The 21,682-nt window shown below is 48.8% G+C and overlaps 1 protein-coding gene across 1 annotated transcript in view; it reads right to left on the bottom strand.

Annotated features, from left to right (window-relative positions):
* The window catches only part of LOC125758933 (neprilysin-21-like), a 204,912-nt gene that overhangs the window by 134,338 nt on the left and 48,892 nt on the right, over positions 1-21,682 (bottom strand). The window contains exon 3 of the mRNA XM_049416721.1: positions 4,346-4,422. Within this exon, the coding sequence (XP_049272678.1) occupies positions 4,346-4,422 (77 nt within the window). The remainder of the gene's footprint in view (positions 1-4,345; positions 4,423-21,682) is intronic.

Here is a 21,682-nt window from a genome sequence, read left to right as displayed (position 1 = left end):
TCTTTCAGTTATTGGTGGAAGATTAGCTCTCGCTAGCAGTGCACTAACAGATGTGCGACCATAACTGTTGTATATAAAACAATATATATATATATATATATATATATATATATATATATATATATATATATATATATATATATATATATATATATATAGATATATGGATATTTATATGTATATATATATATATCATATATATATATATATATATATATGTGTGTGTGTGTGTGTGTGTGTGGTGAGTGAAACCAGAACTTTTTGTAGGATTGGTACGAACTTACGCTACAACATTTGAAAAATCTTTCGAGATACGGACGAAGCAATAGAACCGCTACATGCTACGCCGAAGCACACTCGCTAGGCACCGAAGACCTACGGGAAACCATCAGACGATCGTGTGGGTGGAGCTGTGCAAGCTGCCACCTTTGGCGCAGCCTCAAGTGGCTTCGACCGCCGACATCGTCCGCGAGGAAGGAAGGTGAGCTCGGTGGCTGTGCCGCTAGAGTGTCTACTAACCCGTTGCTATTCGCCATGCATGTATTCACCGAGACTATTATCCTGATGCTTCGTGGCCCGGACGGCATCGCTCCAACGCACATGCCCATTCCGTCTATTTCATGGCATCACACAAGCGATAGTCCTGCGGCTATCGCAACGCATCTTGAAGCAACAATTATCAACGCTTCGACTGGGCAGGCTGTATCGGCACCGCCGCCCCTGGTCCTCGGTCCAGCCTGGCAGGCACCATCAGCCTCGATAGCCGTCATCACGGCAGCTATAAAACCACCGGATCTGCGCCGCTCGCTTCCTCGGCTCGGTGGCTGAGCCGCTAGAGTGTCCACTAACCCGTTGCTATTCGCCATGCAGGTTAGTTCATCCCACAACTTATTCGCTAAAAGAACGAGTAACTACCTCTTGGTACAGCTGCAGAGCCCCCGGTGCTTTTTTTTGTTGGTTGATGAACGTATTGCTGTTGTGCGTATCCTGCTGCTGCTCTCGGGTGATATTGAACAAAATCCTAGACCTGACTCAGCAGCGGTGCTGGCTGAACTGAAGAAACTATCTTCCGGGCAATCTAAATTTCTCTCGGAAGTACAAGATCTAAAATGTCAGCTACTAGCGACCAATACCACCCTGTCTGAACTCAGTAAGTGCCTAACGAACGTGGAAACCAATTGCCAGCAAACTGAGCCCTTGAGGCAGCAGCTCGGAACAGTCCAAAGCGACACCGCTGAAACAGCTCGTCGAGATTGCAATCTTATACCCTTGTTACACGGGCACGCTAACCTCCGTTACGGCAAACCTTAGTTCCCTTAAACCGCAGTTACATCCAGTTAGACGGAAAGCCTAACCGCAGTTATCTCACTAACCGTGGTTGCTCCGAACTGACGTTATTATTTATGCTATCCGGTCACTATCCGAGGCAGAATCCAACTATTCGACAACAGAAAAGGAACACGTTGCCATCATCTGGGCTACGTCCAAAGTTTTGCCCCTACTTTTACGACAGACCCTTCAAAGTTGTGAGCGACCACCACGCTTTATGTTGGCTAGCTAACTTGATGGACCTTTCAGGTCGTCTCGCAAGATGAAGTTTCAGACTTCAAGAATTCGATATTACCGTCGTTACAAGTGAGGACGAAATCACTCTGATGCCGACTGCTTGTCTCCACCCCCGTCGACCCACCGCCGCAGGACGACCAGGATGATGACTGCTTCTTGGGAACCATAGGAGCCGAAGTCTTCGCTGAACGACGGAGAGCCGACCTGGAACTCGGGGGCCTAGTGAAATACCTTGAGGGCAGGACCACCATGGTTCCGAAGGCATTCAAACGAGCATCGTTTTTCTTGCGAAACGGTGTTTTCATAAAGAAGAACGTCTGGCCACTTCAAGCCAAGTCCTCCAGGCCCTACACGCCAACCGGACGGCCGGACACATCGGTCATTCCCGCACGCTCGCAAGAATACATGAAAAGTACCACTGGCCGCGCCTTGCCACCGACGTCGCTCGCTACGGAAGGACAGGCCAAGATTATCAGCGACGCAAGAAACCGCCGACAAGACCAGCAGGCTTTGTTCAGCCGATCGAACCACATCGCCGACTGTTCCAGCAAATTTCGATGGACCTACTGGATACTGGAGCCGTTCCCATCCTTGACTTGCGGAAAAAAATGGATCGTCGTAGAGCTGCCGGCTATCTCGCCCGCTACGCCGAAACAAGGGCTGCCTAAAGGCAGTGCCGCTGACGTAGGTAAGTTTTTCGTTGAGAACATCGTCATTTCGTCATGGCGCTCAAGAGGTTCCCATCACCGACAGAGCTGCGGCCTTTACTGCTGACCTAACCCAGGCAGTCTTGAGACACAGCCAAACAAGCCACCGCCGAACCAGGGGCTACCACCCACAGACCAATGGCCTCACCGAGCGTCTAAATAACACCATCGCTGACATGCTGGCCATCTCCGTCGACGTCGAACACAAGACGTGGGATGCGATTCTTCCGTACGTGACCTTCGAATACAACTCGGCCGTGCAAGAAACGACGCAGATGACGCCATACTGGTTGGTCTATGGAAGGAACCCGACAACGACGCTCAACGCCATGCTACGGAACGTCACCGACGAAGAAAACCTTGACGTCACTGTGTACCATCAGCGCACAGAAGAAGCCCTACAACTCGCCCGCCTACGCAACAAGAATCTGCAGAAAACCGACAGCCGCTGTTACAACCTTCGACGACGCTTCATGAAATACCAGCCCACCGACCATGCTTTGGTATGGACGCCGATACGCGATACGTGGACTCAGTGAAAAACTGCTTCGGCGATACTTAGGACCATACAAGGTGCTTCGACGTTTTCAGAGGGGGGCGACAGCACGGGCGCTTCTTGTGCTATTTTTACGTAACTGGTCCGTTCACTGTCTTGCACAAGCCGCGCCCGAATATCTGCGAAGGTCATAGATTATTTCAGAATCTTGCGATAGGCTTGAGCGTGAAAACGCGAACACTTGAGTTTATTCTAGAGTTAGCGCGGCACCAGTGATAAGCCTCAAATCTGCGATGCAGCATGTATAAATGCCGACGCCCTAACCACAGATCAGATTACTGGACGACCGACGCTGTGCTCGCTGCTATCAGTGTATAGCTTGAATTGCTTGTACAGCCGCGACAGATAACACCCGCCTGACTAAGTCGCAACGTGTTATCAAGGCACGTGTTATCAGTCGCAGCTCAACTTTTGGAATCGAGATGCCGAAAGCGCCCTGAGAGAACTTGCGCTTTCGGTTAAACAAGCGCACTGTTCAACGTTGTCACTCGCGCAAAGCAAATCTGAGTGTCTATAATGCCGCGCATGCTTCTAGGCACACCACGTCAGAGCCCGCAATTGCCCCAAGGTGTCGCCCAGCAAAGCAAGGCCGGCTGCTCGCGATTCTACGCAGTCGTGGACGCCGCTGTACTTTGGCCCTTTAGTTTGCCGGGCACAGGTTCGGGCACTGTTGCATTCGTCAACGTCACGACGACGTGACAATGTAGTTACAGTTGTTTGCTAAGTAGCGTTTGCGATATCCGTAGCATCGAGTTACAAAAAAATGTGCGGATACAGTTAGGTACAATTTCTTTTTGTGGCTGCGAACACCGTTTGGTATGTATATTAGGAAGAGAAAGTATGTTCATTTAAACTGCTGCAGCCAAATAGCTTGGTGAATAGTTTGCTTTTGCAGGCTCCTAAGAACACCAAAGGCTTTCGAAAATAAAAAAAGAACACTAAAGACTTCATTCTTGAAAGAAATCAGCTATGCAATGAAGCAAGATCATAGCAAATACTCTGCTTCTTAGTAACACTAATGCTTAATAATTTCATCTTCGTCAGTAGTATGGTTAGCAACACTGTTTACACTTCAAATACATCCGTTGTACAGTCGTATCAAAAATTTTCACCAAGGCGGTGTAGCGGTTGCCTTTGCTATTAGTGTTTGACGTATCGTTTTTTCTACTTAACCTTCCTTCAGCGTTGACGATCGATCTATTTCATTGAATGCGCAAGTTTGCAATCGCGGCTGCATGAAAAGCGTTTTAACCAATATTTTTTTTAAAACAATCAAAATGCGTTGCGCATAAAAATTTAAACGTCTTGCTCTCGTCTTTCCCTGCGTCACTCAAAATACTTTGAGATTTTGTTTATTCTCATTCCTTCCGGACGTACTGCTATAGTTTAGCTATGCCGTGCAGAAACCAGTTGCGTTCACTCGCCTTAACATCGCTTTGCCACAGAAAAATTTAGCCATCTTTCTTTTAAGTAATAATATATCTTATCTGAGGTTGAACACATGAGTAGAGTGTACCTGTGATGGTTCGGAACCAGCTTCTTCGGGTGCAAGTCATAGTAGAATGCACGACTTCTAATCTTCTCGCACATAGTCTGGAAAAGGTACAAATATAGCAACAGAGTTCATGGCGTAGTCACCTAGAGAGCGACAGTATTGCTGACATATGCTCGGGCAGCCAGCTCAGAGTACATTTTCAAAACGGCGGAGAAGCAAGAAATAAATAAATTGATAATTAATTACACTAATAGAGATGTTCAGAAAGGTCGATGACGGGTAGTTTCTGTTGATGCTGAAGGAAAATGAGTAGAAAACACTAGGGCCGTCCAACTGCAGATTTTGCTGCAAGCAGTTAACAGCACTCCTTCAACGAATTTATTTATTTATTTATTTATTTATTTATTTATTTATTTATTTATTTATTTACTTGATTTTACACAGCGCAGTCAGTGCTCTGGCAGGAGTAGATGTACAGAAGGCCAACGTACGCAGAAAAATTAATAATTATCATAGCGTTCAAAACAAAATAAGCAAGTAGTTAATGCATAAGGCCGCCAGACTAGGATGCATTATGGATACATGTCTTGATTTGTGGATACAAAACTGCGCGATAGGCATGAACCAATAGAACCAGATAATGAATTCCCGTATTCCGTGGCACAGGAGTGAAAGCTCCATTTCAGCATGTTAGTGTGCGTATAGTAAGCTATCAAGTTTAAATAGTTATGACGCGTAGTTAATAACCCTGGGCCTAGTTAGTATAGTTTTTATTGAGTGTTGAACCGAAGAGCTCGCGATGCGCTGCAAGAAATTTAACGATTTAATTCGGCGATCTTAAGAAAGCGAACTTAAACTCAGTGAATGAAACGCAGTAGAGGGCATTAAGTCGCGATATTAACGATGACCAATAAATCTTTGTGAACTACTTCGAGTCTGTTGATCTCGCACTGCTTATGACTGCACCAGACGACGGCTGCATAGTCAGCGGAAGGTACAATTAACGATTTAGAGAAAGGCAGCTTAGCACCCTATGGAAACTTCATTTGTGTACAACGTAGACATCCTAGTTTTTTTGTGCTTTGTTACATATATCATCAATTTGCACAGACCATGATATGTCATGTGTAAAAATGATATCGAGATACCTATCCGATACCCCCTTCAGAGTACGGCATTAAAGCAGTTTCACAAACGAAATGGGAGGATTAGTTACGAAACAGCGAAACGCGCGCAGACTCTCCCGTCGTGGAAGAAATACAGGGACTTTTTGGAAAGCTGTTGCTGTGTGATACGCGCTGCCAGGGATAAATATTTTTATTGCGATAGCAATTATATAGACACTCTCGGCGGCGTTTTGCCATCGCCGTCATATCCCGGGTACGTATATGTATGTGCATATAAATAAAAGCAACAAATAAAAATCATTCAGACGAAGAAAATTCCCAAGCGCTTGACCAGGGTTTCGAATTTGCGACCTCTCTCTCCGTAGCTCGCTGTCTTAGACAAATACACCACGTCTCATTCGTTCTCCAGGATACTGACGGCAGAATGCAAACGCGGGCGGCTTTGGGTGAAAGGCACGGAACTCCACACTTGGCGAAATTAAAATTATCCGAGATGCGAGCCATGCGTCATCGTTTCCCGCGCTGCATTTTTCGTCGTATCTCTGGCGATCCAGGCTAGTTTTTCATTTTGGGGCTGTAGCGCCACGCCACTCGTGGCCAGTCGGCCAGGGAAAAAGAAGAGCGTCCCGTGGCTCATGGTGGCGCGAGCAAGTGGGAACGCTGTGGCTCTTGGAGACTTATGCCACAGGAGGGAAGAAACGAGATGGCTAAACCAGAATCACAGTTTATATGTTACAAAGCGACCATAATTTTGAGGTTAAAACTACAGCTGAAACGCTCAAGACACCCACGAAGAAAAGAAAAGTACGACGCAAGCGCTAACAACTGCTTTATTTTTTTGTACGCCAATGCATAGATATTTCCAAGGCAAACTTACCGCTCATGTGTACACAAAAATAGCACTAAACCAAACCATGTAACAAGGATGATAGTGTATTAGATACGTGAAGGCGTGAAATTATATTCAGATGGGTGCAGGGACACAAGAAGAAAATAAGAAGTAAGGACAAAGAAGTGTGTTTGCGTTGCAATGTTAGCCTCAGGAATATGTACCAACTAGAGCTAAATGAAGTTTTACCTTAGTCACTACAATTGACGCCCACAGGGAACGTGAGCAGTGGCTTCACGTGCCTCTCCCAAGAGCCTTCTTTATTTTCTTCTCTTGAGGTCGCGCGCTCTGCGGTTTTGTTTGCCGCCCAAAGGAATGCACTGTATGGCCTTGGGACAACGGGAGCGCAAGAGCCCAAGAGTGGCTTGCGTTCTGCGCATGCGTCCGGGCGGCTCGAAAATTTCTTGGGTCCCATATTCTCAATCTGTCTAGTGTTTCGAAGGAGTTGGGATGTGCGCCTTCGACTTGTTCTTTACCATACTGGACGTGGTTGACCGTGCTCGCGCGATTATCTCTTCAGGGGGATTTTCGCCCGTCATGTGTTTTCACAGCAAAGTTTGCGTTGAAGCTATAGACCACACGAAGATCACTTTGCTTACTGCAGCGGCCGCGTTTGCGAAAAGGAGTGATCGGCTAGCTAGAAGAGCCAAAGTAGGGGTTAGTTGAAGTAACAACTGTGACATTTTGCGCTCGTCCTATGTATACCCGTGCGTTATTTTCTTGCATCCTTCTTTGTGGTTGAGTAGCGCGCTGCAAGTGGCTAGCTGTGGCAGTTATTAGTTCGCACTCGCGTTCTGTGTTTTCTTTTCCTGCGTCCTTCGTGCTTAAGCAGCGCGCAGCAAGATTCTAGCTGCTTGCCGTTCTTCCTATGACATTCCAATTTCTTGCTGTTGCCTTCATTGCGTCGCCCTTGAGGCGAAACCGTGACTTTTTCCCACGATCTACCGTCTTTGCTCACTACTAACGCACAAAATTATTGGAAACACGTGTGTCCGGAACGCCACGATAACATCAACTTGAAGAACGACGACCACATCCCCATTCCAGACCACGACAGTCCTAATGCTTTCAATGCATTCTTTTCATCAGTTTACACCCCTGAGGACCATGCAAATGTACCCGAAGTAACTCATCTTGACTATCTCTGTTTTCAAACCACTGACATCACTGTCGACGGCATTGCCTCTATAATAAATAATCTTCAACTGTCCACGTCAGCAGGCGTTGACGAGATTTACACAGAGACGCTAAAAATACGATTTCAGCCTCGAGTAAAATACTATGTGATATCTTTCGGCAGTCATTATCAACAGGAGAGCTTCCATATGACTGGGAAATCGCGAAGGTCGTTCCCGTGTTTAAAAGTGGCAATGGAAATTCACCTCAAAATTACAGGCCCATTTCGCTAACACCCATCTGATGTAAGATGCTGGAGCATATCATCGCCTCCCATATCTACGATCATTTAGAGCAAAACAACTGGTTTTTTTTTTAACCATCATGGATTAACCATGGATTAATCATGGACCATCATGGATTAACCAACTGGTCTCGATGTCAAGGACCGTGGCGCAACGAGTGCCAGAGGACAGCAGGACTACGTGTGTGGCAGAGTGCACCGAAGTTCTGCTCAAGCACAGACCAAGGCGAGTGAAAGGAAATAGCATGTCTCCAATTGTAGATTTCCTGTACTCTTCGGGATTAACTGCAGTGCTGTCCGATAAGGAAGGGTTCTTCGTGATTTTGACTCAAGGCATGTTTTCCGAGAAAGGAAGCGAGGCTATTGAGAAAAACTTCCAAGAGGTGTCAGAAAAGCCTGCCAAAGTAAAGAAGCAAGCAGTGCAACTGCTCAAGAGGCTGAGTCTAGAAAGCTGGCAGAAACGGTAAAGAAAGAAAAGGGCCAGACTCTAGAGGTTTTCTTTTCCGCAAAGACACACAAGCCCGACATCCCCTTCCGAACCATCATTTCCGAAAGGAACACTTGGCTTCAAGTAGTATCTCGATACTTACAGAAGAACTTGGAGTCCCTTGTTGTTAATGATCCTTTTCTCGTGTCCAGTTCCGACATGGTCGTGGAATTTCTTAGGCATAATTGTTCGGGAGCGTCACGTGCTTTCAGCCTTGACATCGAGGATTTATATTACTCTTTACCGCAAGCTCCTTTACTGCAGAGTGTGAAGGAGTGCATAAGTGATCAAGATGACGAACACGCGTTCACCACTCGCTCGGGCGTTTCGGTTGGTGGTTTCCTTGAGGTGCTTAGGTGTTACTTGGATTCGACGTTCATCACCTGGAAGGGGAAAGCTTTCGCTCAGAGATCTGGCGTATGCATTGGCTCTTGCGTGGCGCCGATTCTGAGTACGATCTTTTTAGCGAAGGTGGATAGGGCCATTGAGAGTAACCTGTGTGGTCTAACAAACAAGGTAGTTCGCTATGTTGACGACTATTTGGTGTTTGTTGACAGGCGTGATTTCAACAGAAAAATGGTTGATGCTACGAAGGTGTTCAGGGAACAAGGGCAGGGACTCACGTTCACATGTGAGAGCCCACAGAACGATACGTTGCAGTATCTTGACTTTCACATGGTTTTTTGCCCTGAGAAAATATGCTGGCAATATAGACCGAGATCGAAAAAAGGTTTGCTCAGCTATCAGTCTGGCCACTCGAGACTCGTAAAAAACGGCATTGCGATGTCATGTATTCGGTCCGCGATATCAAAGTCCTGCCCGCACCTGGTGAGCCAAAGCGTTCACGAACAGGCGGAGAAATTGCAGCAGGCCGGTTACCCTGATGCTGTAATAGCGGCCACCAGTGAACGTGTGCTAAAAGAAGTAAGAGCACATGGAAAGGTCGCACCGGAAGGAAGAAGGGAAAAAAACAGGCCGTTCTCCGTGATCCCTTACATTCACGGAGTGTCCCACCGCTTCAATAGAGTGGCGGCACGGTTTAACGTTAATGTTGTTTTTTCAGCCACAAATAAGCTAAAAGGGATTTGCCCGAGACTGCAGTATCGGCAGAAAAGAAAAGAAGAAGCAAGAGGACAGTGCACCATGAAGCATGGCCTTCGCTTTGTGTCATGTGTAAAGGGGGTTGTGTACCACATCCCCCTTTCATGTGGCAAAACGTACGTGGGCCAGACTGGCCGCTGCCTGAACATCCGTCTGCGCGAGCACCACAGCTCCTTAAAATGTGCTCCGTCGTCAAATTTGGCCTTACATTGCCGTCAGTGTGGTTGCGATCCGCAGTTTGAACTAACCTCCGTTTTATTCCGTCACAAGGTACAATTAACTCGTGAGATAATTGAGGCTTGCATCATCCAGAGGCAAGGCACCTCGTGCGTAAGCCAGCCGTCTGTACACCTACACGATAAGGAACTATCATTCCTTAGTTTAGCGTCCTAATATCGCGTCAGTACCTGATGTCGCGAGTGGAATCGAAAAGAGTGTATGAAATTTTTGTTTTTCTAAATGAGTGAATCATTTGTTGTTTTTTTAGGTGTGTTCGCCGTCCGACGCATGTGGTATTCTGCGCAGTAGTACGAATAGTTTTTTCTTGTTAGTCTAAAGAGTTGTCGTATCATGAGCCGATAGTTGAGGTCGTTGTGATTAGTGGTGTATATATTCTTGCGTGTTCCAGAATAAACGTGGTTTGAAGTTAGCGCTTGTGCTGTCTACGTCTCTATCTTTTGTTCCGTGTTTTTGCGCTACCCAGTCGAAGTAATGCAACTTTACCAACCTGCCCAACTTGCCGCACTTAAGGATTTTGGGAGGCTCTATCGTGCAAAACACAATAATTTGAGTTCAGAACTGACCTACATCATAAGATAGATCAAAACCTGCAAACTGACTGGATTATTTTTTTCGATTTTTCGAAAGCCGTCGATCGGGTAGCTCACTGTCGACTAATCTTTAAACTATCTTCCTTGTGTTTAGATTCTTTAACACTGTTGTGGACACGAAACTTTCTTATTAACCGGCAGCATTTCATCATTGTTAATAATTTTCCTCTCCACTTTCTTACGTTTCTTCTGGGCGGGGGGAGGGCCGTGTGCTTGGTCCACTGTTTTTTCTGATTTATTAACGCCATTTGCGCATTTATGTGATGAGTACAATACAGAACCCGCTCTGTCACGCGGCTGCCTCACGGGCTCGCCGGCCGCAGGTAGGATTATCGGAGAGCACCAGTGCAGATGCGCAATCGCGATCATTGTGTTAAAAATTTGGCGGTATGCGCAATACCACAACGGGTTTTCATATCAGCTGGAGTTCTAGTCTGCTCTTTACTGAAGGCACTGAATGGAATGGAACGCACTTGGGCATGTTGGTGCAACATAGTGAGCATAGTCCCCGTCGTAGTTTCGCGCTGTGTGTTTCACTATACTGAATGGACGCGACGATATGGGAAGAGTCGACTAAACTTTATTGCAGTATGCGTAAGGACCACTCGATTTGCCGTGCGGCACTAATCAAAATAAGGCGCGCAAAATAAAGGACGATTTGGATCTACGGACAGCTTGGGGCTTGTTTTACCTGTGCATTTCTCTTGAATATGCAGTTCCACAGTTCAAATCAGTGCTGATATGCTTCTCAAGGCTGATGCGGCACTGCGCGGCATCAGAATGGTGCGTGCAGACTTGTAGAACGATGTGGCTTTCTTTGCAACTTGGAAACGCAATCACCGGCAGCACACGCGCCACCGAAAACGCGCGCGCGGCGGCGCGCAGTCGCTTCCGCGGGCTATCCGACGACATGGAGGAAGGAAAAATAAGGAGAGGCCCTGACGTCACATTCGTGAAGCCTCCACATCGCAAACACCCGCATCGCCTCCTAGCGAAGGAGCCTCGAAACATTTCGCGATTTCCGCCGTGTCGTTTGCAAGCGCATGCGCGATTCGAGCCTTTTTTTTTCCGCCGTGCAAGCGGCGCCGGCGCCGCGGCGCAGTCGATTCACGCATGCTGCTCCTTGTGTGTGTTCTTTAGGAAAGCTACGCAATGCCCAGCTGTTGTGTATGGTTGCGTATACCCGGTGCAAATCGCGTGCTCTGCGGAAAGTACCGGGTGTCACTTTTCATGTGTACGTACACGTTCGCTTCATTGCTGATCACTAGGGCATGGTATTTGCATGCAAAGCTCTCGGATGTGCGCTCTGTTGCTTCTTACTCATTGTGTCAACTCACAACACACGTGAACTTTTGTTTTTGGCGTCTGATGCGCCGTAAATAACATGCGCCGAAGGCATCGTACGTTTTTAGAGGCTGTGTCGTCCAACGAAAGGGCAATAAACTTATGTTGTTGTTATCGGACTACGTGATGTATGTATTGTGCGTTGTGCGCTCGCTGCGTGCTTGTTGTTGTGTGCGTACTGGAATTACAAACTTTACGTGCACGATCGCGTATACAATACAGCGGTGTCCTCTTTTCGACGTGAAGTTACGTCAACTATAAGTTGGCGTTGCGCCGAATAGTTACTACGCTCACTCCATATACATGAACAAAGAACCGCTAATCCGGCAACAGATCGGGAAATCGGGCTACGAGAAAGAGAAGGCCTCACGCCCAGCAGAACGCGTAAGTCACTGCTAGGTGAGTTCGAATACGATGATGCAGGGGCTGAACGTTTTTGATCACGGCACGTGCCGGTATTCTGTACTGTTGCACAAAAACGCTCCACGAAGAATTTCAGCACGCAGCGCTCGCGCCTGCCACGCACGAACAGCCTCGTAAACGTCTGCTTGCAACATTCTACTTCGTGCGAACCGCACAATACGCGGTAACTTTACGCCGGGACTACAAATCTGCGCAGAAGCTAACCACCGCGGAGAGCACGCCGCGGGGCGTCTGCTGTTTTGTTTGCCCCATACCGGTTTGTTTGCCCCATAAATCTGACGTAACTTCCGCCACACTTTCCGCAATGCATTGGAATACGATAGGGCCTCTCCTTAGTATTCCTTCCTCCATGTCCGACGACCTTTGACGTTTTCAGCGGCCCACCAGGGGAGCATCCGGCGCTGGCGTCTGGCGCGCGAAGTTTAGTTTGCCTCGCCTATTACTAGTAGCAACTGCGGCCGTCGCCGTTATAACTGCGCTGGTGGAGGAGGTCGTCGCGAAGGGATAAATGGTGGGCTTGACGACGAATAGCGCGAGTGGGTGGCGTTGCCGATGGATCAGTCAGCAAGTATATCACCGAGGCAATCCATCGGTCCTTGCGCTGTTCGGTAGGGATGGTGTGAATGTCAATGGCAGAAACGGCAAAGTGGGACACTGAGCTGTGGGCACTGTCATCGAGCAAGGGAGAGCGCAACAGGGCGTCGGCGTCAACATGCTGGCGTCCGTTGCGGTACAGCACGCGGATGTCGTAGTCTTGCAGGCGAAGCGCCCAACGGGCGAGACGGCTTGAGGGATCCTTGAATGACGACAGCCAGCACAGTGCATGATGGTCGGTGACGACATCAAATGGGTAACCATACAAATAAGGTCTGAACGTCGTAAGGGCCAAGATGATTGCCAGGATGTAACGAGCGTGTGGCGCCCTGCCTAGCTTAGTTTCGTTACCTCACCAGGTTCGGTGGACAACATTGGTCACGTGTGAATAACAAACACTGACGAGCGCGGCTCGGCAGTCAGTAGCCGTTTACCCCGCCATGCATTTTGGTCGTCCTTGTTAGAGCGCGGGTGCCTCGGCCCCCCCTCGTCCACGGTCCCCGGGGCAGATCGTGACACTGGCGACGAGTACAGTCAACGAGTCGACCCACGCCATCGAGAGCGGCGAAACAACGCCCCCCGCATCTGACGCCATGCCGCTGTACGGAAGGCTCGAGCCGTTCGAGGAAGATGGGTCCGCCTAGCCCATCTACGGGGAGCAAGTTCACGTGTTTTTCCGCGCTAACGACACGCCCGAGGAGAAACAGCGGGATATTTTCCTGGCAAGTTGCGGAACCCAAGTCTTCAGTCTCCTGCTCGACCTCCCAAAGCCGGCTACACCGCATACCAAGATGCTCAGCGAGCTGCTCACTACACTGCGCTCGCACTCCAGTCCGGCGTCGTCCACAATAATGGAGCGTTTCCGCTTCATCAACCGGAGCCGCCGGGAAGGGGAGAGCCTCGGACAGTTCGTCGCTGCGCTACGAGGTTTTGCGAGTACGTGCGCTTTCAGGGACCAGCTGGACTCGCTGCTCCGGGACCGTTTCGCCTGCGGCGTAAACAATCCCTCCCATGCAGACACGTCTCCTGGAACTTCCCGACCCCTCGCTGGACGACGTGGTGAAAGTAGCGCTGGCGATAGACGCGGCGACAAAGGACGCCGGCGAAATTGCGCGTGCGGCGTCAACGGAAGCGGCGGTCAACAAGATGGCGGCAAGGGGCGGTATATGCAGTCGCTGCGGTGACGCCCATTCCCCCTCAGAATGCCAGTTCGCACAATCGCAGTGCTTCACGTGCGGATAAACTGGGCACCTTGCACGAGTATGCCGAACGGCGAAGCCCAACAGCGGAACACAGCATCAGCCCGGATCAAGCCCAGGTTCCAGACCAGCCCGCGGTCAGGGTAGGCGTCGCAAGTGGCGGCGGGGACGTCCGGCAGCAGGCTCGGGTTCCTTCGCGGCCAGGCTCAACGTCGTGTCCGAAGACCCGCCGATCTTCGATATGTGGCGCACAGGCCTTGTCTCGTCGTGTGTGCCGCCGTACGTGCTGACCATCGATGTTTGCGGGCGCCCCATTTCCATGGAACTGGACACGGGGGCCGGTGTGTCGGTCATGGCTGGCAAAATTTTGAAAAGGACCGTCCCCGGAATTGCCATCGAGGCTTCAGGCGTCATGCTGCGGAGGTACTCTGGAGAGCTTTCCCAGATGCAAGGTCAGGCCCAGGTCAGCGTTCGTTTTGGCAACAGGGAAGCAACCCTTCCTCTTTAATTGACCAAGGGTCGTCGCCGACGCTGCTCGGCAGAAATTGGATTTGCGCACTGGGTGTTCGGCTGCCAGAAGGCCAGGAAGCAGTCCTACATGTCGTACAAGACATCCCGAGCCTTCTAACAGATATCCAGTCACTGTTCCAGCCAGGAGTGGGCACATATTTGCCGGTACGACTGCTGGCATCCATGTACCCGAGGGAGTCCGGCCTCGGTTTTTCAAGTCTCGCCCGCTGCCGTTCGCACTGAAGGACGGGGTCACCGAGGAGCTGCAATGGTTGCAGCGAGAAGGCATCCTGGTATCAGTCTAGACTGCGGAGTAGGCAGCTCCCATCGTTCCAGTCCCCAAGCGAAACGGTAGTGTCAGAATCTGCGAGGATTTCAAGGTTACGATCAACCCCGTCGCTACCATCGAAAAGTACCCACTGCCTCGGATTGAAGATCTCTGGTCGGTTTTGTCTGGTGGACAGATGTTCACGAAGCTGGACCTCAGAGACGCTTATCAGCAGCTGGTGTTCCAGGAGGCCTCACGGAAGTACGTCACGATATCGAGAACTATGGGGCTATTCCATTATACGCGTTTACCATTCGGCGTGGCCTTGGCACCCGCCATGTCTCAGAGAGAGATGGTCAACCTCTTTAGGGGCATGAGGCACGTGGCAGTGTACTTGGATGACATCCTCGTCACCGGTATTGACGACAGAGACCACATGCAGAATCTGCACAACGTTCTGGCCCGATTGCAGGATGCTGGTCAACTTGTCAAGCTGAATACGCGGATTTTTGTCTGTCCACCTGTAATCTATACTGTATCTGCTGTTGATAAAGAGTAAACTCGGGTTTAAAATTTTCAACTACTTGCCAAGAGAAGAGTAGCCCTTAATGACGCAAATGAATTTGCCGTAATCTTTTCCCAGGCTTACTGTTTTGCCCTCTGCTCAGAACTCGATAGCCTGCTGGAGTTCTTTAGAACCATTGACAGAGGCATTACACGGAGCTGCGCAACATGACAGAGACCGAGAGAGAAAACACATCACCGCGTTTTTGTATTTTCTCTCTGTCCCTGTCGTTTTGCGCTGCTGCGTGGAACGAATCCCACCCAACTAGCACGGAAACGTGTCCCGACAAAGGCAGTCATCTTGGCCGCAAGCAGCTTGGCCGCCGCGTGTCTCTTGATGTTCTTGAAAACACCGTAATGTCTAACCGACGCTCGAATAGCCAGAGTCGTGAAAAGTAATGCCCAGGTATGATGATTGGGTTTCAGGACTGGGCGCTCTTGCGATAGTAGTGGTTAGAGCAAAAAAAAAAAGATACTCTTATTTCTGTGATCCGTGAGGGAGGACGGCGCAGCGTTTTTGGGTCTAAAGGGGAGTGAAAGAAGAGAGCGGAAAGGCAACCTTCTGAAAAAAAGAATGCCCGCAACACATAACCTCAGGCCGTGCATCCGTGGGTGCTTCGCGGCACTGCGAACAGAACCCAGTAAGTACCACCCGCATTGTAGTCGGACGCTGTAACGACTCGACCACCGCTGCAGTGTTTCGTAAGAGAGCTGGCCACTGTAACACTTACTTCATTGTATATATATTGTCTTTCCCTCGAAAGACACCTAATGCAAAACGTCCGCTGAAAGTCGATAAAAAAAACAGAAAAAGCTCGGGATCCTACTCCATTTGCCTAAGGTGACTCGAAGGTTAAAGCCATCAAGTGTGTCTATATTACCGCGCACTTTGTAAATGTGCGACATCGCTAATCAACTATCGCTAATTGACTGTCACTAATGTTATTTTCACTAATTGAATATTCAATTTCTTTCGATTATCGCCATTTAAATAAACTTTCACTAAACAAATCACTACTCACTTAACTTGCTTCGCTTCTCATATATAAGCACAATCACACTTTCGCTCGCTTTTGTACGGCTTTCGCTGCCATAGACGTTAGTAAGTAACGCGAACACCGTCTCTTTTTTTTTTGTTAATCGTGCAAAGGCGCAGCACGCGCGCCCTGTGAATCCAGGCGCACGTGTTGTATGTCACTTCAGGCCGAGACAACTGAACGTCGCTTCTTTTATGTTTGCTCACGCAAACTCCACAAGAACGATGTGACTGCGCCGTGTTTTCTGAAAAGCATTAACTCGTAGAAGCCTCCCGACGAATCTTCCTCGCTTTACGCGTTCACATATCTAAGCGTATGATTGCTCTGGCATTCCGGCCCTGTCAAAATGCTGCGGTTAATTGAACCTGCGACATTACGCGCATGATACTTTTTTTACTGCTGCTTTATATTTCTGTACAGTTCTCCGTAGGCTCAAAAGCCGCTCCTAAGTCTTGTACTGAGATCTTTGTAAGAAATGCAACATTTTACGTCTAGCTACAAAACACCCTAACGGCAACCACCATACCGTGCTCGAACATGCCTAATTAGTTGAGTGGTAGCGCAGCTTCATGAAAATGTAACTGCTTGTGATAAACAGGGGGAGACGTTTCGGCCACATCTTCAAACCTTCAATGTTTCAATTTATGCGCGGTTTATAGATGCGGTGCATCTGGAGCGTTGTTCGCCTGCACTTGACGAGACAGCGCAGGGATTATTAAGGCCATCGAGCAACTAGATATTTGTTAGCTATGGTCATCGATGAAACACGAGCACTTGGCTTCGCGCAAGATCCCAGGACGTCTGCTGCAACGCGGTAACGCGTAAGCGCTGTAGCAGACGCCCGGAACTGCAAGCTGGGATGCAGCGAAAATACGTTCGCTATCATCGTATACCCTCGATGCTAGACGCTTCGTGTGCTGCCTTGCTATCACCTGCGCACACTTCTTTCTTTCCTTGTCGTTTCATCGGCTTTCCCGTTGCCTCCTTGCCCTCAAAAGTGGCGAGTAAGTTAAATTTGTACCATTGCCATCGTGCGCCCTCGAGATACGAGAATTCTTGGCTAAGAAATTGCGTAGGCAAGAGAAAGCTTTGTGAATTCGGCCCCAGTCCCTTAATCTCGTAACACTTTTCGTGACGCGCATTATTCCCCTGTAATCGAAAATTTTCATTATTACTGGTTGTGGTCTCCCTTCACGTGATCTGCCTATAAGATGACGTCGCTCAGTATCTGGACATTGTCTCTGACGACGCTCAGGTGGCGCCCATGTTACAGCATTCAACAAAGCGTCGTTATTTTCATCATGCGTTTCCGATCAACCGTGTGAAAGAATATTGTTTCGGCGGGAGCGGTTTTCTAAATCATCGGACTTTAAACTGAGTCTAGTGACCGATTCCCCAAGTGATGCCATTTCAGAGTTAAGCTTGTCATTTATATAGGCCGGATCTTTAGGCATCAAAAAAGGTCGTTTTAGGCGCCAGAATAGGAGATTTTCCTAATTCAGCGCCACCTGTCGGCAGCAACGAGAAGCATTTCTCAGCCGCCATTAGTAGGTCGCGCGCCGTCAGAGCAGTCAGAGTGCACGCGCGCGCGCTTCAGATTGAACGCTCGCGTGCGATCCTGTTTGCGCAAATAGTTGCCGATTCCGATAGAACGGGATCAGCGCAATGCCAGCCCATTGCTGTGTACCGCAGTGCACGCAAAGAGGATTTCGAGACGAGGATGGGTCGAAGGTAAGCAGAAGCGCGCTTGCCCGCGGCTTTGTTTACAATCGGTGCGCGGCTGATGCCTACCTTTTCTTGCAGGTCTCGTTTTTTTTTTTCTTTTCCGAAGGATACGGACTGGAGGAAAAGGTGGAATATAGCTATTAAGCGTGACGAAGGCCCTTTCTTCACCGTGACGAAGTTCGCAAAAGTTTGTTCAAGGCATTTTACTGAAGCAAACTACTTGCCAAACGTCGCCGGAAACCGTCGTTTCTTGAAGCAAGACGCCGTGCCCAGCATCTTCGCGTTTAGTGCTCCGAGGCCTCCACCAAGAAAAAAGCCAAGAAATCGAGAACCACTTAACCTCGTCAGCGCTACAGTGCCTTCCGAAGGCGGGCGATCGACTACCGCGGATGTGAGCGACGTAGACATCTGCTCTCCTACATCGGTGACGAGCAGCATCGATGGCGTGGTGTGTGGTTGTGCGTGCTCGCTAAAGATTTCCGACCTCACCGAACAACTCGACGTAATGGCGGCGCGTGTCCGTGCGTTAGAGTCGGAAGTAAAGAAAAAAGCCGAAGAAGTGGAGCTCACTAAAAGTTCGTTGTACAAAGCAGAGCGAGCGCTCGACATTGCAGCACAAGAGCGTAGCCAGCTGGAGAAGCGCGTGAGCCGAAAGTTTTCCGTTGAGTGCTTTCGGGATAGCCCTGTGTACGAAGACGTTTCGATCGAGGCGGTTTGGACGTAGCTTTCCACAGCAAACTTGTGACTTCGTTCATCGTTGTGCTTCGCTGACCTTTCTGAGGCGCCCCGCCACGGTGGTCTAGTGGTTATGGCGCTCGACTGCTGACCCGAAGGTCGCGGGATCGAATCCCGGCCGCGGCGGCTGCATTTTCGATGGAGGCGAAAATGTTTGAGGCCCGTGTACTTAGATTTAGGTGCACGTTAAAGAACCCCAGGTGGTCGAAATTTCCGGAGCCCTCCACTACGGCGTCTCTCATAATCATATCGGTTTTGGGACGTTGAACCCCAGATATTATTATTAACCTTTTTGAGGCGCTGTAGGCTTCCACTTTTTCTTCCGTAAGAGTCTCCGGAATAACTGCGAGACTTTTGGACCATGACATCACCACCAAAACAGTAAGCGAGACGCTGTAGTGTGGGCTCTCCGACACTGCCCATGCAACTGCCTGAAATGACGCCCTACTAATGGCGGACGGCAAAAAAATCAGTGTGGCCAGACTGAATTAGGAAAATCTCCTATAGGCAGGCAAAACAATGTTTTAGGCCTCCAATAGCATAAATATAGGCACAATAAATTTTCACATAAATGCAAATAATTTCAAACGAAGACGTGCGCGACTTTTCGACAGGAAAACAAAAATGTTATTGCTTAATATGGCACAAAGGCACCAACAATTGAACATAGCTGTGCTACTATGCTTTGTCCCGTACGGTTCGCAGAACGCGGTCTTTCGCGTGTTCTGCACGGTGAGTCACGTGTCCACTGTCGGATCAACACACTCCTGGGTGTCTTTTCGGCATGACTGAGAAGGGCAGATCAGGGTGAGATAGCCAGATCGCTAAAATACCAGAAGGGAGCGATTCCTCCTAATGGCTGGGTCGAATCGCTTGAAGCCAATTTCTCCTCTGGCAGTGTACCACTGGTGTAGCCAGGCGGAGTGTAGTTCGAGGGGTTAACACCCCTCCCTCCCTCCCCGAAACTTTTCAGTTTTGCATGTGTATATATGCACGTACACATACAAACGCATGCACTAAAATACATAAAGTATGGTTGAACCGCCCTAAAATATTTCTGGCTGCGCTGTACAGTGAACACCTTAAAAAGCAAATTACATATACGAAAGAAAAGTGCACATCACATTTTTCTTTCTTTTTTTGTGCTCTCCACTCTCCTTTCCCCTGACGGCTCTCCGCGGTTTCGCATTCGCCAACCGCCCGGGCCATGTCAGCGCGCGGCGAATGCTCGTCGGCGAGTCCCACTTCACTGCTGCTAGCGGTTGATTCCGAGTGTTGGTTGAACTAATAAGGTCCCTATATTTTTAAAGGAAGCGACAACTACACGCGCGCCCACTGGAGGGGTCCAAGAAGCAGCAATAGCAGACGACGCTCCGCTCGCTCGCGTGCATTCTGCTGAGGACGCCTGAAACCGCTCTCACTGCGCGCTTAAACCGGTTATTGCCATTTGTGGCGTAAGCACCTGAGGAAACTTCAAAAGACAGGGATAACAACCCACTATCCCGGACTACGCTAAACGTTGAAATAAAATGAGTACTTTTCTGAAGCAGCTTCTGAGAAGTTCCCCACAGTAGTTGTGATGGAGGACATTTATATTTTCGTTCTTCGCGTGTTTTCAAGTTCAGCATAACTTGAAGTAGATGTAATGCTTCTTTTCTAGTTAGAAAAAAAAATTGACAGGTTGTGAGCTTACTGCTACTTTGGGAAACTTCATGGGTGACCTAGCGTAGCGTACAGTGCAGAACATGCGCTATTATTGGTTTCATTGCGTTTGTCCACGTTCAGAAGTACTCCCACGATTACATGGTATTTTTAACTTCCCTTATTTCGTTTATAAAATACTACAGTAAGCTCACTGAGGAGAAAGAGTTGCCCTGCATGTGTGGACTACCAGCAACCAGAGTACCTTTCAAGATTTAGGAAATACAGCATGCCCACTAGTGCCTCACCCATTTTAATGTTTAAGTGTTTTTAAAGACATACGTTTATCCAAAGTCGTCTCCCTTTTGCTATCCCCGCCGCCTTCGTGTCCCGCAGATACAAATGTATGTTGCGATGTTACCTAATGCAATTTCAAATAAATCGTGGTATACATAAACCTACATGCCCAAAAGCCAGACTACAACCAGAAAATCTGAGTTAACGCTTGCAGGGTAACAGGTTCAAGCGCGTCCTGAGAGCGGTTTCAGGCGTCCGCAGCAGAATTCACGCGAGCGAGCGGAGCGTCGTCTGCTATCGCTGCTCCTTGTTCCTTCTGCCTTGGCAAATTAGCAAAGATGTTCGGCGCGGCATATATGGTTTCAGTTTTTTCTTCCCAGTGTCACGAATTATTGCTCACTCGAACTCGCCAAAAGCATTGTGGTAGGGTAAACATCACGCGGAACGCTTCAACGAAGAAGCCTTAATCGATCTCGTGCACAGCAGTACAGCAAAACACCGCAAGGTGTGGCAAAAAACTAACCACAAATGGTCCTTTCCTTGTGAGCTTTTAGTGCTGAAGCCACCCCGTGGAGAAAAACAAAAGCAGCTGTATTGGGTTCCGAGCTCTTCAATGTTAGAGATACTGGCGTGACTCAGCATTGTCTACTGCGCACAAATCTATGGCATAAAGAATGTCGAAACAATAGCAGCAGCATTGCTGAGGTAATGCTCACGCATATGCACGAACGAAAGCTCGCCGCCAGGCGAAAGGCTGTTTGAAGTTATAAACATTACAAAATCACTTACTTCGCATAGCCGGGTGTTTTGTGTGGGCAAAAATTTCTTGCGACTGATGTTGTGGGGCCGTACCTCCTATCAGCATATATTTTTGTCACCGCGAGCAACAGAAAAAAAACAACTTTTTGCCGTCCTCCGCGCGGCGAGGCAACCGAAGGCATTGAGGCCCGTCATACTAGCCCGCCACTCTCCAAACATTCAATTCAAACACAGAATTCCCGCGTTCACTCAACTTTAAGTACATAAACCCATCTAGATCGCAACAACAATGCGACAGAGGCGCGCGAAGTACCCTCTGTTTTCTAAAATCGTCCAACTCCACGCTTGAAAACGCAGTCATCCCTAGCTCTCGCCGGCACAGCGCTGCCACCGCTGGACCCTTTGGGC

This window comes from Rhipicephalus sanguineus, chromosome 6 (genome assembly GCF_013339695.2).
Source record: "Rhipicephalus sanguineus isolate Rsan-2018 chromosome 6, BIME_Rsan_1.4, whole genome shotgun sequence".
Taxonomy (NCBI): Eukaryota; Metazoa; Arthropoda; class Arachnida; order Ixodida; family Ixodidae; genus Rhipicephalus; species Rhipicephalus sanguineus.
Note: the sequence above shows the minus strand (reverse complement) of the source record. Positions and strands in the feature narration are given on the sequence as shown.